Source organism: Crocuta crocuta, unplaced genomic scaffold, assembly GCF_008692635.1.
Source record: "Crocuta crocuta isolate KB4526 unplaced genomic scaffold, BGI_CrCroc_1.0 scaffold277, whole genome shotgun sequence".
NCBI lineage: Eukaryota > Metazoa > Chordata > Mammalia > Carnivora > Hyaenidae > Crocuta > Crocuta crocuta.
The window spans coordinates 439953-458393 of NW_027531912.1; the positions used below are offsets into that span (position 1 = coordinate 439953).

At 38.7% G+C, this 18441-nt stretch overlaps 1 protein-coding gene across 1 annotated transcript in view; it reads left to right on the forward strand.

Moving 5' to 3' along the window:
• Positions 1–18441, forward strand: part of PSPC1 (paraspeckle component 1) — a 64607-nt gene that overhangs the window by 19023 nt on the left and 27143 nt on the right. Inside the window, exons 3-4 of the mRNA XM_077774696.1 lie at positions 672–868; positions 9749–9833. Of these exons, the coding sequence (XP_077630822.1) occupies positions 672–868; positions 9749–9833 (282 nt within the window). The remainder of the gene's footprint in view (positions 1–671; positions 869–9748; positions 9834–18441) is intronic.

Sequence of the window (18441 nt, forward strand, 5' to 3'; positions counted from 1 at the left end):
CCCAATTTTTTTGGTCATTTGCTTGCTCATCTTTTATTCATTCAAGAAATAAATAATATACCGTGTGCCAGATATTGCACTAGGTATTTGAAGTATAGCATTTAACATTCACATCGTCATTGAGTTTATAGTCTAACAAGGGAAAACAAGTATTACATAACTACAAGTTTAATAAGTTAGGTCTTTATTTTTTGGTGTAGCCAATTAATCTGGTAAATAACACTCAATAAACTATCCACTTTTATTAATAAAACTAAACTTTAAAATTGAAAGTAGAAGTTACTTTTAGAGAACAACTTTGATTTTAGATAATTTATTCGGGGATGTTTGATTCCTGTGTTGCACATTGCCTTCTGTAAAATTGTTGAGTTAAATCCAGAAAGACCTTATTGAAGATGATAATTAGGGGAGTGCAGCTTGTAGTAGTATCAAATTGCTTAGGTTTGTATCCTGGTTCTATTCTTACTAGTTGGGCACCCTTGGGCAGTTTTTTAAACTCAGGCTTGTTAAAACATGAATTACTATATTGTCATGAGGTAATTCATGTGAGTACTTGCCCAGTACAGTGCCCTGAACATTGTAACTGCTTGCTAAATGGTAGTCTTTGTTATTATTTGTTGATTTGCCTTTTAAACATAGATTTCTGTATGTTTTCAAATGTAAACTCTTAGGGAAAGAGAGCAGCCACCACGTTTTGCTCAACCTGGGACATTTGAATTTGAGTATGCATCTCGATGGAAGGCTCTTGACGAAATGGAAAAGCAGCAGCGTGAGCAGGTTGATAGAAACATCAGAGAAGCAAAAGAGAAACTGGAAGCAGAAATGGAAGCAGCTAGGCATGAACACCAATTAATGCTAATGAGGCAAGGTAAAAATGGGTTTTCATATAGATATGGTATGTTTTTATTTTTACTTAAGGCTTGTTTATATTTCGCAGTGATATCTTATTGCTATTTAAGTTGCCATTTAGGAGTTAGAAGATAGTTGAAATTCACTGTATTTGTAAAAAAAAAAAAAGTCTCCTTTTTCCAAGAAAACGTCTTAAAAAAACAAAAAATCACAGAACTTTAAATAAGTTTTATCTACATTCTGCTGCCAGAAAGAGAAGCACAGTGGGTAATTGTTGGTATGTAGATTTGGCACAAGTCACGTATGAAGTGTTGTACACCTGACACTGATACAACACTGTATGTTAACTAAGTGGAATTAAAATAAAAATGTTTTAAAGTTTATTTATTTTGAGAGAGAAAGGGAGAGCATTCACACATGTGCATGAGCAATGGAGTGGCAGAGAGAGAGAGGGAAAGAGAATCCCAGGCAGGCTCAATGTTGTAAGTGCAGTGTGGATGCTTAACCGACTGAGCCAACGATGCTCCCCTAAAACAAAAACTTTGCTTTTATTTTTAATTTATTTCGAGAGTGAGAAAGCATGAGCAGGGTAGGGGCAGAGAGAGGAAAGAGAGTCCCAAGCAGGCTTTGTGCTGTCAGTGCAAACCTGACTCTGGGCTCCCTCTCCCCAACTGTGAGATAAAAACCTGAGCCGAAATCAAGAGTTGGATGTTTAACTGACTGAGCCACCCAGGCGCCCCTAGAACTAACTGAATTTTTAAAGAACAGTCATAACGAAAAATAATTTATTTTCTTAGTCACTGGTCAAATACCTAAGCACAAGACAAGCTGCTTAATATATAAGAAGCTCACTTCTTTCCTTTCCATTTGCTAGATTTCTTTTTATGCCTGTCTTTACTGTTTATATTTCCCCTTCTTTAATTCTCCAAATAATTTCTTCTGGTAATTCTTGTCGCTCATTTTATTCAACTGTCTGTAATTATTTTGTGTTTTTTTTTTTTTTTTTTTTTAACGGGGGGGGGGGGGGGGCAAAGGGCTNTTGTTAACGTGAGCGAGGGAGGGGCATAGAGCTAGGGAGACAGGATCGGAAGCAAGCTCTGTGCTGACAGCAGAGAGCCTGAATTTACCAACTGTGAGATCATGATCTGAGCTGAAGTTGGACACTGAGCCACCCACGTGCCCTATAGCTTNACCCAGGCGCCCCTAGCTTTATATTTCTTAAAAGTAAATCTGAGTGCTATTTTGCTGTTAATTTGTTTTTGTTTTTTAAATTTAGCATTTAATAAACATTTATCTACCTTCTTTTGGCTATTCCCAGAGATCAAGGCACTACACATGCTGAGCTCGATTTCTGCTTTCTTATTGGAATGTTATTTAATCTTCGTCTTCTTTAAAGTATTTTTTATACTAGAGTTAGTACTTCTTTAAAAGGTGAAAGTGTGATCATTATTTTTAAATCTTTTTGGTAGCGTCTCGATTCCCAAAAGTCCAGGGTTGTTTGTTTTTTCTGTTCAGTAAAAGTTTATTGAACATTTATGATCAAGTCACTGACTGTTGATGTTAAATAAGTTAAAAAACAAAATCTAGCTCAACAACTATAGAAACTAGTCAGACATTTCTGGTTTCATTTGGATTCTAAACTTAGCAGTTCTGTAAGTTTACTCTTCTAAGAAAATTGAACTCATTTATATCATGCAGTATGTTTAAAGATTAATAAGTCTCTTTTCTAGCAGAAAATTTGTAATTGTTTTGTATGATGCAGTTGTAGAATCATTTGCTGCTTAAGAGCCGCGAGAGAAGTCTTCAATTTTATCTAGTCTGGTAGTTTTGTGCTTTTAAAATTTGGTTACACATCACAATCATCTGGGAAATTTTTTAAAATTTAGTTTCTTGGGCCTCATGATTGCTCTGGTACTTCTCTCCAGTATGAATTGTTTTCTGCTCATAGCCTGCCCGGCACTTTGCCACCGTCCATGCCATAGTTTTCGGGTATTACATTGATTAAATATGGAAGCATTTATACTACTGTATTTGTTGCCGATGATAAAAAATGGTATTATAGCAGTCATTACTTCACGTATTTAATGCCAGTTCTAGAAGACACTGAGGTATTTGAGGATATAGTGTTGAGAAAGAGCGACATTTCTTTAGTCCTCATAAAGCTCTTTTGTGCTTTTAGAAGATTTGCCTCCTCTCAAAGGACATTTATTTTTTTAATTTTAACGTTTATGTTTTAGAGAAGAGGGGGACAGAGCGTGAGCAGAGGAGGGGCAGAGAGAGAAGGAGACACAGAATCTGAAGCAGGCTCCAGGCTCTGAGCTGTCAGCACAGAGCCTGACTCGGGGCCCAGACTCACAAACTGTGAGATCATGACCTGAGCCGAAGTTGGATGCTTAACCAACTAAGCCACCCAGGCACCCCAACTTTGACTTAATGAATCAGAGTATTTTTGCAAAGTTCTTTCCCCTGAACTTTTATTTTTCATTGCTTTTTGTATATTTCTTTATAACCTTTGTTAATAATATTTTTGGTTTATAATATTGGAAAAACACATTGATTAGTCTATATTACTCCTTCTGCATTTACTTTTGCTGAAGTACATTTTGTATTTATTTCAGCAGACGTATGCCAGTAATTTGTTTCAGTATTAGTAGGTTTCAGTGTCAGTCAGAATTGTTTTTAATTCATAGTTTTCTTTTCTTCTACAATTTTATATTTCATGCAGCGTTTCCAAGGTTGTGTTCGGGTGGTGGAGAGACGTTAGTAATCTGTGTTTTGTGGCTCTGCAGAAAAAAGCAGGGTCCTCTGGTTGACCTATCATGGAAATAGAAAACTCCATCGGTACAGAAAATATGTCTCCTCCTCTGTGTCCCCTTCTGCTTTCTTGTAGGAGTCACAGGTTTTTTCTGTATTTTAAGTTTCTTTTGTGTATTCCTTAATGAAAAGAAAACTTGAATATGTCAGTAGATACGTATGCGTATTTACCAAAACATCCCCTATTTATCTTTCTCTGTACCTTGCTATTTCACTTTCTACAGAAGTACATACTTACAGATCTCAGGTGGTTTTTTTTTTTTTAAGTTCTTAAAAAACTTTTTTTTCAATTTATTTTGAGAGAAAGAACCACACTTGTGTCTGAATTGGGGAGGGGCAGAGAGAGAGAGAGAATCCCATGGAGGCTCAGAGCTATTAGTTTAGAGCCTGATGTGGGCCTTGATCTCCTGAACCATGAGCCTGATGTGGGCCTTGATCTCCTGAACCATGAGATCATGACCTGAGCGAAAATCCAGAGCCAGATGCTTAACCAACTGAGCCACCCACATGCCCTGGTCTCACCTTTTAAAGGGCTGCATGATAACTCTGTTAATTAGGATATAATTACTTTGCCTCTTCCTCTATTGATTGATCTCTAGTTCTCTTTCCAGGTTGTTGGTAAAAGCAGTGCTTCAGTGAATGTTTACGTATATATACCTTATTAAAGTTTTGTGAAATTAAAAAAAAAATTTTTTTTTTAATGTTTGTTTATTTTTGAGACAGGGAGAGAGACAGGGCAAGCGAAGGGAGGAGCACAGAGAGAGGGAGACACAGAATCTGAAGCAGGCTCCAGGCTCTGATCTGTCAGCACAGAGCCCAGCAGAGGACTTGAACTCAAGAGTCATGAGATCATGATCTGAGCCAAAGTCAGATTCTTAACCAACTGAGTCACTGAGGTGCCTCAGTTTTGTGAATCTTAATTCTTCTTGCATACACTAATACGTTGTAACAGTTGCACTTTGTACTTTAAAGATGTTTATGTACTGTTTTCTAGATCTATATTTCAGGTTTTTGTTTTCCCTTCTCCATTTGTTTATGATCATCAGCAATAGGAGACAGTTCCTGAATTTTCTTCATGGTTATTTTTTTTTTATCTTTGTTCCTGTAGTTATAAACCTTAAGTAGATCAAATTAACTCTGCGTGCATTTTGTTATTACTCTCTCCTCTTCCAACACCGTGTTATATTTTCTTTATGTATGCTATTGAACTGGTAAATCAAGTAGTAGAAGTAAATTGCCTTTAAATATCTTTTAAATCCTGATAACTGAAGGAAAAGAGAAACCAAGGAAATAGACATAGTTTATTCCTCTTTCATTCTCTTTTCCTCTTAACTTTTTTTATTTTGCATCTGATTTGTTTGGATTTATTTAACTCAATTTTTTCTTTTTCAGTATAAAAGCTGATTTTGTTTATTTTTCTGGTGTTCCAGAGCATTCAGATTTTACTCTGTTAGTAGTTTTCAGTTACATGGTACTTATCAACTGTAGCCACTCTGTGACACATTAAATCCTCAGGCTTTATTATTCATACAGCAGAAAGTTTTTATCCTTTTACCAAATTCTCCCTATTTACTCCATTTTTCAGCCCCTGAAAGCCACTTTTCTATTTGTTTGTTTTTAAGAGTTTGATTTTTTTTTAGAGTCCACATGTAAGTTCTACCATGCAACATTTGTCTTTATTTGGCATATTTCACTGAGCTTATTAATGCCCTCATGGTCCATCTGTGTTCTTGGAAATGTAGGGTTTAATTTTCTTGTGGCTGAAATAATATTCCATTGTGTGTGTGTGTGTGTGTGTGTGTGTGTGTATTGTGTGTATGAGGGTGTATATATAGATGTATATTGTGTGTACACCACATCTTTATCCATCCGTTCATTCATTGATAGATCCTTGGCTTTTGTGCAAATGCTGCAGTGAACATGAAGTGCACATATCTCTTTGATACTGTGTTTTAATTTTGACTTCATGTTTTTTAGTTGATAATCTTCATGTGTTTAAATCTAAACCCTATTTTAAATAGATGAGTCATGACTTTTCATCATTTGAGGTTTATCCTCATGATTTAAGAAGGGTTCGTAGAAACAACCATTCCTTGTGTTCTTGCATGTTCTAAAATACTGTCTGTGATCCTTAATATTTGAAACTGGTGCTTGGAATTCATGGATCTTATTCTGTCTTCCTTAAGTACTTGAGAGCAGAGAGCATGTTTCATTGTCTTCTAGCATTGAATGTTTTTGTGGAGAAGTCTGAGGGAAGCCTGAATTTTTTCTCATCTTTTTGTAAGTGACTTGATCTTGATTCTTTTTTCTTCAGTAAAGTTCAGTAACTTATCAAGGATATTTTCCCCCTAACTCCCCATTTTGTTACAAGAAAATTTTCACATAAAGTTGAATTTAAAGGTGTTTGCTTCTTAGATTCTGTTACTAATGTTGTACTTCACCTTATTACTGCTTTCTGTCTGGTCATTCTTGTATTCAGGATGCATCTTGTTGTACAATGTAACATTTCAGCTTTTCCTTGGGACTAAATATGCCTTTACAATCTGTAGATTCAATGCTTAGAAAACAGACTTGTTAGAGACTATACATTCAGTTTTCATGACTAGAAGGATATTAAATTGAGAAACACTTTTGCAGTCTAGTAAATCAAACCTTAAATTTGTCTATATTCTCCTTTATTTTCTTATATTCCCATATATTTGATATGTTAAAATTAGAGATGTAATTTTATGATCTTTATCATGTCAGTGTAGGTCGTGATCTCATGGCTCATGAGTTTGAGCCCCACGTTGCGCTCTTTGCTCTCAGCAGAGTCCGCTTCAGATCCTCTGTCTCCCTCTCTCTGCTTCTACCCAGTGTATCCTCTTTCTCAAAAACAGAAACATTAAAAAAAAAAGTAGCGTCACAGCTGATGTCTTATGTGTGTGGATGCCTTTGGATTATTTTTTTTAATGTTGATCTATTTATTTTGAGAAAGATAGATGGAGAGAGAAGCATGAGCAGGTTAGCGGCAGAGAGAAAGGGAGAGAGACAGACTCTCAGGCAGCTCCGAGCTGTCAGCACAGAGCCTGATGCAGGGCTCAGTCTCATGATTGTGAGATCATGAGCCGAGACAAAATGAAGAGTTGGACACGTATAGGAGTTAGGCACCCAGAAAATATATATATATTTTTTTTTTTTTTTTAATTTTTTTTAATGTTTTTTGTTTATTTCTAGTAGAGAGAGAGAAAGACAGCGTGAGCAGGGGAGGGTCAGAGAGAGAGGGAGTCACAGACTGAAACAGGCTCCAGGCTCCAAGCTGGCAGTCAGCACAGAGCCCGACGCGGGGCTCGAACCCACGAACCGCGAGATCGTGACCTAAGCGAAAGTCGGACGCTTAACCGACTAAGCCACCCAGGCGCCCCTATATTTTTTAACAAAAATGCCTGTGACTGTGATTTACTGGATCAAAGGATAATAACACTAGCTATATACATATAGGTGTGTGTATGTGTGTCTGTTTTGTAATTTATTTCCCCAGAAGGGTATTACTGTGTCAGTGTACAAATAAATAAGCTTTGGTGAAATTTCAGGAATTTTATTGTTGGATTCATTGAGCTATTATTTTATCAGTGTTGCAGATGAGGAAATACTATCTGAGAGGTTAAAGCAGTTTTCTCAATAGGCATAGCTTAAAAGTAGAAAGTTTAGTTGGAAAACAAATGTCTTAGTCCTTTTTGTGGAAGAAAATGTGTATTTTTACATTACATGTGGTAATTTGTACGTGATTTAAGAGCAGCTAACCTACAATACTATGTTAAAATTGTTATAGGATATACTGGATAGACTTTCTTTGATAATCAGCGCTAATAGGACACTCCACATTTTGGTTTATTGAGGTAGATATATATATTTGGTGTCTACTAGGTTTTTGCAGCTAAAGTAATTATATGATAGTTGTATGCTTCTCAGTAGTTGTGCAGTGGAGTCCAACTAGGGAGTTTAACAAAAAACCAAAACCTGATACCTATCTCCCAGAAGATTTTATGTTTAAAAGGTAGCTTAAGTAGTTCTGATGAGCAGTTAAGGTTGACAACTAATGGCCTGAATGTTCAAAATCATTGTAGTAGTGTTTGGTGGTTTTTAGGATAGCTAAGTGTTCTCTCAGCTGGCATGTTGTCAGAATTACCTGGTCCCTATTCCTATCTGTGTGGCTACAGTACATTTATAATCAGTTTGAATAATTTTTTTCTTTTTTAAAGTTTTATTTAAGTAATCTCTGCATCCCACATGGGGCTCAAACTCACGACCCTGAGATCAAGAGTTGCATGATCGGACTGAGCCAGCCAGGCTCGTCTCTTTGGATCTTTTTTCATTGACATAATACATAATTCGATCTGTTTTCAGTCTGTAAAATAGGAAAGATAATTACTTTATTAGGGTTAATGATGCCTACTTTGTTATAGTTATGATGTTAGGGTAATTGGCTCACAGAATGTTAACTGTAACTGTTATTATTTTGGTATGTTCTTTTTTTTTGTTCATTTTTTTTTATTTTTTTAATTTTTTTAAAATATTTTTATTTATTTCTAGGAGAGAGAGAGACAGCGTGAGCAGGGGAGGGTCAGAGAGAGAGGGAGACACAGACTCCGAAATAGGCTCCAGGCTCTGAGCTGGCAGTCAGCACAGAGCCCGACGCGGGGCTCGAACCCATGAACCGCGAGATCATGACCCAAGCGAAAGTCGGATGCTTAACCGACTAAGCCACCCAGGCGCCCCGTTGTTCATTTATTTTGAGAGAGACTCGTGCAGGAGGGGCAGAGAGAGAGGGAAAGAGAATCTCAAGCAAGCTCTGCACAGTCAGCACAAAGCCTGATTTGGAGGTTGCACTCACTAACCATGAGATCATGATCTGAGCCAAAAGCAAGAGTCAGACATTTAACCAACTTAGCCACCCAGGCAGCCCTGTTATGTTCTTAATATAGTGATTTATTAAGGAACGTTTAATTGAGATAATTTATGTTCACATTAGAAATTTCAGATAACATGATGAGGGAAAAGGGAAACAAAAGCAACCGGTAACTGTGCTAACCAGAGTATTTTAATATTTTTAAATCCATGTGTGTATGCACACATAATTTGGTAAGATATTACAAAGATTTTTAGCACTTGGGCAAAACAGATGTACTTTTTCTCATCTTCTACTACTCTGGAACCCCTGTTTTGATGATATAGCAAGGATTCGTGACAGTGGGAATGCTCATCTTGTTTAAAGTGATCTTGTTAATATCAGAGTTTAGCCTGCATTCCCATTATAAGAATTCTCATTGCTTGTTTTTATAAGAAATTGACTTTGCATAGGAGGAATCTTATGCTAATTGCATTTTGGGAGGGATATTCTTTGGGTTTTAAGCAGTATCTTATCTCTTTATTCTGTTTGTTCAGGTCTTATGTGGCCTCTGCTCATGTCTCTCAAGGCATCTTTTTGTGCTTTATATTCGCTGCTGAAGAAATTTTAATTTGTTTAAGAGGATGTACATGAAAATACGTCTGCCATTCCATTTTTAGTATGTTCCAGGTCTTATGTTAAAACAGTTACTTACTGCCCGTTTTAATTTATTAATATAAGGATGAATTTTATTATTTTAATACCTGGGAAGAAACAGGTCCAGAAAAGACAGTAGTTTGATTAATTATACAGCTTATAATCTTTCGTTATAAGATGATATAATAAACAAAAGAGAAGTTAGGTGCACGAATATGAATAGGGTACTAAATATATTGCCATTTATAGAGAATCTATATGTTTATTGATTTAAAAATACAGAAAGAGGGGGCCGCCTGATGTCTCAATCAGTTAAGTGTCTGACTTCAGCTCGGGTCATGGTCTTGTGATTTGTGGGTTCGAGCCCCGCATCAGGCTCTGTGCTGATGGCTCGGAGCCTGGAGCCTGCTTCGAATTCTGTGACTCCCTTTCTCGTTCTGTCCCTCCCCTGCTTGTGTGCTCGCTCTCTCTCTCTCTCAAAAATAAATAAACATTAAAAAAATTTTTAAAAAATACAGAAAGGGAAGGTAAAAATATTAATGTGTAGTCAATATTTTATAGATCTAATGAGACGTCAAGAAGAACTCAGACGGTTGGAAGAACTCAGAAACCAAGAGTTGCAAAAACGGAAGCAAATACAACTGAGGTAAAAGAACATCACTGTAATATATACGGGAGCATTCCTGGTTTTCATTGTGTGTGTTATTGATAGAATTCCCTACTGCCTATTGTAAACAAGTTGGAAAATACAGAAAAATAACAGTTTTCCATTTTATTATACTTTGAGAATTACTCTATAAACTAGCATAATTCTTCGTTATTCTTATGTTTCTTGTCTTTTGTTTTTAGCTGGTATGGACACTTTGCTTGCATTCACTGTGAATTTTCATAAGGGACTTAGGTACTGCATATAATTTACAAGAATGTACTCTGGTTTACTGGATCATTTTTTCTAGAGATGGATATATTTGAACTGCTCTTAGTTTTAGTTTTTCTTGTTTTGTGCTTCTAATAATTTGCTTAAAAAAGATTTATGGAAGTGGGAGACATCATTAAGATGGGTATGGGCATTTAAAATCTCAGTATACAGTAGACAACTGTGAAGGTCAACTGCAAATTTTTGAGGTTAAATAAGGATGTTTGGGAGAGTGGTTGATCCAAGTTGTATAAATAAAAACAGCTTTTCTTATACCAGAATATTTAATTGTGGTATATAATGAAATAAATGTTACTCTTAAGAGTTGTTAAAAATCATAGTAATTAGGAAATGTTATAAACCCAAACTATGTTTTATTAAAGCACACTTAACATTTGTTTAAGTGTTATGAAGGTAGTAAGTGCTTATGGTAGAAAGTAAGGTGATAATGGGAAGTAAAAAAAAACAAGGTGGAAAACCTTGATTAAATGTCAAGTAATGGCTTGGAGATAGTATTCAGTATATTTTAATATATTTTTTCTAACTTTGTGCTTGATTAAAGCAATGTATATATGTTTGTGTCTTGGAAGTACTCTGATTTCACTGTATCTAACCTACTTATTCTCAAATTATAGAGTTTGACAGGCAGCATTAGCATTCTTTTTTTTAATGTTTGTTTATTTTGAGAGAGAAGGAGTGAGGGAGTGGCAGAGGCAGTGAGAGAGAGAGAGAGAGAGAGAGAATATGCCAAGCAGGCTCTGTGCAGCCAGCACAGAGCCCAGTGTGGGCTTGATCCCACAACCTGAGAGATCATGACCCAAGCTGAAACCAGGAGTCAGACGCTCGACCCACTGAGCCACCCAGGCACCCAACATTTGTATTTTNAACATCGTTAAGTGCCAGTTAGCCAACCAGATGGGTGTCATGGAGACCAACCCTTCCCTTTCCATAAGTTCTCACTTACCTGAGTTCCCAGCCTCCACTTGCCCCTAGTCCTACTTCCAACCCCTCCCCCCCCCCCCCCCCCCCCAAGCTGATAAGTCAGAAACCGTAGGGGTGAAGACCAGCCAACTGTGCTTAATAAATCTTCCAGGTGATTCTAATGCATCATCATAAAGTTTGAGAACCACTGTTGTATAAAACCCCTTGCATGATCTCCTTACACAAGGGGCCTTTTGCCACCTCTTCCTTGTTGCTTCTTAACTTATTATTTTTATGTAAATATGTTAAAGTCTCTTCTACTTTTACCTCCCTTCCCATACATAAAACTATGACTCCATCTTTCCCTTATGTTTATAATTTAGGCTTTTAGAATTAGTGCTCTACCCTTCATTTGCTTAAAAAAAATAACCATACAATGTGGGAGAACCCATAGGAGGGCATAAAAAAGAAAACTACGTGGGGTCCTGGCTCAGTGGAGCATCCATCCAACTCTTGATCTCGGGGTTATAAATTCGAGCCTCACGTTGGGTGTAGAGATTGCTTAAAAATAAAATCTTTTTTTTTTTTTAAGTTTTTTTTTAAATTTTTTTTTTTTAATTTATTTCTAGGAGAGAGAGNGCGGGGCTCGAACCCACGAACCGCGAGATCATGACCTAAGCGAAAGTCGGACGCTTAACCGACTAAGCCACCCAGGCGCCCCTGCTTAAAAATAAAATCTTAAATGAACATAGTTACATTGTAACTGAATAACATTATCACTCTGAAAGGGGGTGGGGAAGAAAATAAGGAACCTAGATAACTTTAGAAAATACCATCTTAACTGGAAACTATAAGTGAATGGCAGGAAAATAATACAAAAAAATTTTAGTCTAGTTAATGTGTTTCTTACAAGGATATGGGCTAGCAGTTCTTAGAATACTTTTTAGGTTTTTTTTTTTTAATGTTTATTTTTGAGAGAGAGAGCAGGGGAGACACCGAAAAAGAGAGAGAGAATCCCAAGCAAGCTCCGTGCTGTCAGTGCAGAGCCTGACACAGGGCTTGAACCCATGCCCCGTGAGATCATGACCTGAGCTGAAATCAAGAGTCGGACGCTTAACCGACTGAGCCACCCAACACTCCTCATTAAAGGTCTTTAATGGAAAGAATATATATAATTTTTTGAGTAAACATATTAGCAAATATAGATAATGAAATGCAGGTTTTCTCATTGTTTGAGAAAGAAAGAGTAAGGCTAAAACTAAAATGAATCCTGTGGTGTTGAATTGGGATCAGAGGTATTGGTATGAACTCAGTGGTATTTAATTTAGACAGAGAAATACAGATATGTGTATATATGTGGGTTCACACACATACATATATTTCATAATCCCTTTCCACCTAGAAGCAGTGAAGCCTCAGTAACAGTGAGCACCTATAGTGCCCAAATTTTTGTTTCTAAACACCTTTTTGTAATAAATGGAACAGAGGCTTTGTGGAGATGTGATTGATTACTGGACTGTAAAGTGCAAGAAGAGCCTGGAATGTTGTGCCAGAGAATAAGAAAGTTCAGGTGTATCTCTGAGATATTGCAGGTTTGGTATTAGACCACTGGAGTAAAGTGAATATTGCAATAAAATGTATCAGATTAAAAGTGGAGGGCTCCTGGGAGGCTCAGGTTAAGCGTCCGACTCCTCATTTTGGCCAAGGTCATGATCTTACGTTTCTCACACAGGGCTTTGTGCTGATGGGGCAGAGCCTACTTGGAATTCTCTCTCTCCCTCTCTGCCCCTCTCCAACTTGTGCTCGCTCTCTCTTAAAATAAACCCAAAAAGTTTTTATAAAAAGTGCTAACCATCATTGAACTTTCAATGAATTGTAATCTTTTTGTTGGTATAAGATGTTTTCTTGATGTTGAGGACTACTGATTGATCATGGGTTTGCTGAAGGTTGGGGAGACTATCCCAATTTTTTTGACTCTTCCAAATGATTTCTCTGTAGTATGCGATGCCAGTTTCTTTGCATATCCATAGAAGAAGCTTCTCATTTGTTAAAATTTTGTCATGAGATTGCAGCTGTTCTGTCACAGCTTCAGGCTCCACTTGTAATTCTAATTTGCTTGCTATTTCCACCACATCTGCAGTTACTCCACTGATGTTTTGAACCCCTCAACTCAAAGTCATCCATGAGAGTTGGGTTGTAATCAACTTCTTCCAAACTCCTGTTAATGTTGATAGTTAGACCTCTTCCCATGAAGCACAGATGTTCTCAGTGGCACCTAGAATGGTGAAACCATTTCTAGGAGATTTTCATTTTACTTTGCCCAGATCCATCAGAAGAGTCACTGTCTAAGTCAGCTATAGCTTTATGAAAAGTATTTATAAAAAATAAGACTTGAAACTCAAAATTACTCCTTGCTCTGTGGGCTGCAGAATGGATGTTGTCAGCAGGCATGAAAACATTAACGTCATTGTATATTGCCACCAGAGCTCTTGACTGACCAGTTGCATGGTCAGTGAGCAGCAATATTTTGAAAGGAATCTTTTTTTTTTTTTCCCCTGAGTAGAAGATCTCAGCAGTGGGCTTAAAATATTCAATAAACCACATGGTAAAAATATGTGCTGTAATCCAGCCTTTGTTGGGCAATGTATAGAGCACAGTGGACTGAGCATAATTCATTTAAAAAAATTCTTTTTTAATGTTTTATTTATTTCTGAGAGAGAGAGACAGCGTGAGCAGGGGAGGGTCAGAGAGAGAGAGAGACAGAATCTGAAGCAGCTCCAGCCTCTGAGCTGTCAGCACGGAGTCCGACGCAGGGCTCGAACCCATGAACCGTGAGATCATGACCTGAGCCAAAGTTGGACGCTTAACCGACTGAGCCACCCAGACACCCCAACATTGAGCATGATTCTTAGGGGCCCTAGAATTTTCAAAATGGTCAGTGAGCATTGGCTTTAACTTAAAGACACCAGTTGCCTTAGCCCCTAACAGAACAGTCAGTCTGTCCTTTGAATGCAGGCACTGACTTCTTTTCTAGAACCCTTGAAAGTCCTAGATTAAATTTTCCAGTAAGTCTATTGTTTAGTGTAGCCACCTTTGTTAATTATATAAGCTAAATATTTGGGATAACTTGATGGCAGCTTCTCCATCTCTGCTAGCTTCATAAAATATTTCCCTGTGGCTTCTTCACCTTTTTCAACCTGCATAGAATTAAATAGCATTAGGGGGGGCCTTGTTCTGGATTAAGTCTTGTCTTAAGGGAACCTTCTGGCTTGTTTGATCTTCTATGCAGAGTACTTAAAGTCCTCCATTCCAGCAGCAGGCTGTTTTGTTTTCTTATTCGTGTGTTCACTTGAGTAGCACTTGTTTCTTTATTTCTTTAAGAGATACAGAGACAGCATGAGTAGGCGAGGGGCAGAGAGGTGGAGAGAGAGAATACCAAGCTGGCTCCACACTGTCAGCCCAGAGCCCAATGTTGGGCTTAAACTAATGAGCCATGAGTTCATGACCTGAGCCGAAACTGAGTCCGACACTCAGCCACCTGAGCCACCCACCTGCCTGTGGAATAGGACTTTTGATTTATTTCCTTGAAGAACTTTGCATTCACAATTTTGTTGTTTCATGCAAGTAGCCTAGCTTTTGGCCTTTTTTGGCATTTCACCATGCCTTCCTCATTAAGCTTAAAGTAAGAGACATGCAACTCTTCCTTTCACTTGAACACTTACATACCATTGCAGGATTAGGCATTGGCCTAATTTCAATATTGGGTGTCTCAAGGAGTAGGGAGGCCCGAGGAGAAAGATGAGAGGGAGAGGGGGGAGTGCTGGTTGATGGAGACTGTGTTTATTGATCATGTTTGCTGTCTGGATGTGGGGTGGTTTGTGGCGCCTCAGAGCAATTGCAGTAGTAAGCAACATCAAAGCTGATCACATATCACCCTTAAAAATATAATGATGAAATATTTTGATAATTACCTACCAAAATATGACAGAGACATAAAGTGAGCAAGTGCTTTTGGAACAGTGGCACCAATAGACTGCAGAGTTTTCACAAATCCTCAGTTTGTTTAAAAAAATATATATATTTTTATATAAAAAATACCATATGTGCAGTAAAACAAAGCCCAATAAAATGCAGTAGACCTGCACTCAAAAGATGGGACATGTTGAAAATACATAGGAGCCCCAATGAAGGTGCTCCTAAATGGCCAAACTTAGAACAATTTCAACAATAAAATAAAAAATGATAGTATTATATTTTATTTTATTTAGTTTTGTTATAGAACTTTAGAAAAATATTTTATTTATTTTTGGGAAAGTCCAAGCAGGGGAGGAGATGAGAGAGGGGGGGACAGAGGACCCGAAGCGGGCTCTGCACTAAGCAGGGAGCTTGATGCGGGGCTTGAACTCACAAACTACGAGATCATGACCTGAGGTGAAGTCAGATGCTCAACCAACTGAGCCACCCAGGAGCGCTGATAGTATTAAAATATAAACCGCTGAATAAAGTAGATATCCAGAAGCTCATGCTGATAATAGTAAATAATTGAATGAACGAATCAGTCAATCAATCAATGGAAGAGAATGGACAACTCCTCCTTATAGGAGAACACCAAGTATTCAGGATAGAAGGAATGCGAGAGAAAAAACACCCTTGGGCAGTGTAGTAATAATCGTTAGAGACAAGATATACTAAGGAGTGTTTTAAGTTTTTGCCCAAACTTGTGAAACACAGTATACATACCTGTTTGTATTAAGCACAAATTGAAAAGTAGTAAATTTAAAGTGGAGAATCAATAAGCATTAAGGTTCATGTCACCTGTAATGAGACACTGACACCAGGTACTCCTTGTTATGTTTTGCCAAGCATTTGTAACATCAGGCTATTCCATGAGGAAATCTAACATGAACCCAGCTTGAAGGATATTGTACAAAATAATCAGGGTTGTTTTTTTTTAATATTTTAATGTTTTATTTATTTCTGAGAGAGAGAGTGAGAGCGAGACAGCGTGAGCAGGGGCGGGTCAGAGAGAGAGGGAGACAGAATTTGAAGCAGCTCCAGGCTCTGAGCTGTCAGCACAAAGCCTGATGCGGGGCTCGAACCCACAAACTGTGAGACCATGACCTGAGCTGAAGTTGGATGCTTAACCGACTGAGCCACCCAGGCGCCCCTAAATAATCAGGTTGTTTGTTTGTTAGTTTGTTTTGAAGCATCAGATTCGTCCCGAGACTGGTGGGGAGGAGGTGTGCTGAGGGCCCAGGCTGGCAGGGCAGGCGGCAGGTGCTGCACACCTCACTGTGGCGCAGGATGGCGGGCCTTTGCCTCAGCTGATGCCCCCGAGGACCTTCTGCCTCCTTTCCAGTGCGAGGCCTGGCAGAGTCAGCGACGGAGCAGGGCTCCCACGGCCCAGGCGCCCCCAGCAACGCCATTCCTGCCTTCCTGGAGGTGTCTAGAAACCAAGCTTTCTAGTACATGGCCTGGGCATTGCATTGGCACATCATGGTGGAGCCAGGAGTGTGTTGTGTACTGGAAGGGAAAGGCTTGTAAGATGATGAATCAGAAGTTGAGAGAAGAGCAGGAGAGAAGAAAGACATTGCAGGAGAGGCTCGTGGCCCCACAGGAAGAGAGGAGTAGCTTTTCCTACAGCTCAAGAAAAGTTTTACATGAAGAAAAATGGAGGAGAAGAAGGAGCAGAGGACTTGAGCACTCTGACGTCACCTGTCCATCAGCAGAGTTTTGACTCTATACAAGATCTCCCCTCTTCACCAAGTTGGGAGGGCAGGAGCCCTGGAGCACAGAATCACCCAGGCATCCTCTTTGCGGTTGATAAAGCCAAACAGAGCTGCAGACTCCCAGGTGCTTACAACCCAGCACTACATGGGCTCAGTAGCTGCTTTTGCAGAGGCCGCAGAACACTGGCCCGGAGCACGGGCTGTTCCGAGGCAGTCGGTGAATGCCTGTGGGAGTGCTGAGCCCCCACGTCAGTGCGGGCCCGTGATGCTGTCCTGTGGTCCTGGTGCACAGCTCCGCACCTCCAGCGTTTCCTGAAGTGCAGCCAGTGCCTGCCTCAGCCACAGTTAGAGCCCCGTGCTGTGCCTGGCCACTTCAGCCCCGCCCAGATCGCCTCCAGTCTAGGGGTGCCCTGTATTTAGAAAAGCAGTTCGAATATGGTAACTAACAGACTGGCTTCTCTGACTTACTCCCCACTGTGCCCCACACATCCAGCTTTGGACTCCTGACCTCCCTGCTGATTCCTCAGATGCACCTGCATATGCGGTCCCCAGAAAAATTAGACGTTGCGGTTACCAGCTCCCCAGGCCTTTGGGTCTTTTTCAGCATAACCAGAACCTGTGATTCCACCACAACCCATATTTTATTTTCAACCTCATCATCTGCACCCCCTCCTCCCCTGCCATGGGTGCGGATCCATGGTCTGTCCCAGGCCCAAGCAGTGAAACCTACATGCCACTGGAAAAGAAAAAAAAGCCACGTTCATGAGAGACCCAAGAAAGACTGCAAGTGAAGTAGACTGCAGAGAAATAATAATTAAATGCAATGTAATGGATTCTAGATAGAGCCCTAGAATAGAAGATGGACATTAGTAGGGAAAATGGTAAAATTTGAATATAGTCTGTAGTTTAATGGTAATATACTAATGCTAATTTCTACTTTTATTGGTTGTACTGTGTGTTAAAATGTCAGGGAATGCTGCATGAGGCTAGACATTCTGTACTGTTTTTGCAACTTTTTTGTTAAGTTTCAAGTTAGAAATAAGTAAAAAAAAAGTATCGTAGATATTAGGGATACACTGGGGAATAAAAAAGTTTTGCCTCTTTGAAATTTAGAATAGCATAGGAGGGAAGCTGATAGTTGGAATGGTCATTATTAAATTGCACAGAAATTAAGGAGTACTTAGTAATTTTTAAAATGATACTGTGCACATTAGGTGAAATATTGGTTGCTTGATGTGATGAGTGTTCTATGTATTGTGGTAATTTGTAATTGAATGTTTTTTCATTAATCTTACTTTTTAAAAGTTTATTATTTTAGTAATCTGCACGCATCATGGGGCTTGAATCTACAACCCTCAGATCAAGAGTTGCATGTTCTTTTGACTGAGCCAGCCAGGTGCCCCTCATTAATCTTATTTAATATGTAGGAGTATATCAGATTCAATTTGAAATTCAGATAGCTGTGTACTATCAGCGAAAGCAATTCAACAGGTGATACTCTATCTGATGAGTAGTTTTTATACTTAGCTATACTGTAGCAGAAACAGGCAGTGAGAAATCTGTTAACAATCTTACTACCTTGTGTTTGCCAACTAGGAATGCTTTTTTAAATTTTCTGACTAGGAAGAATCTAATTTAAGAAATGTGAACAGAGGTGGGTGCCTGGGTAGCTCAGTCCATCTCTTGGT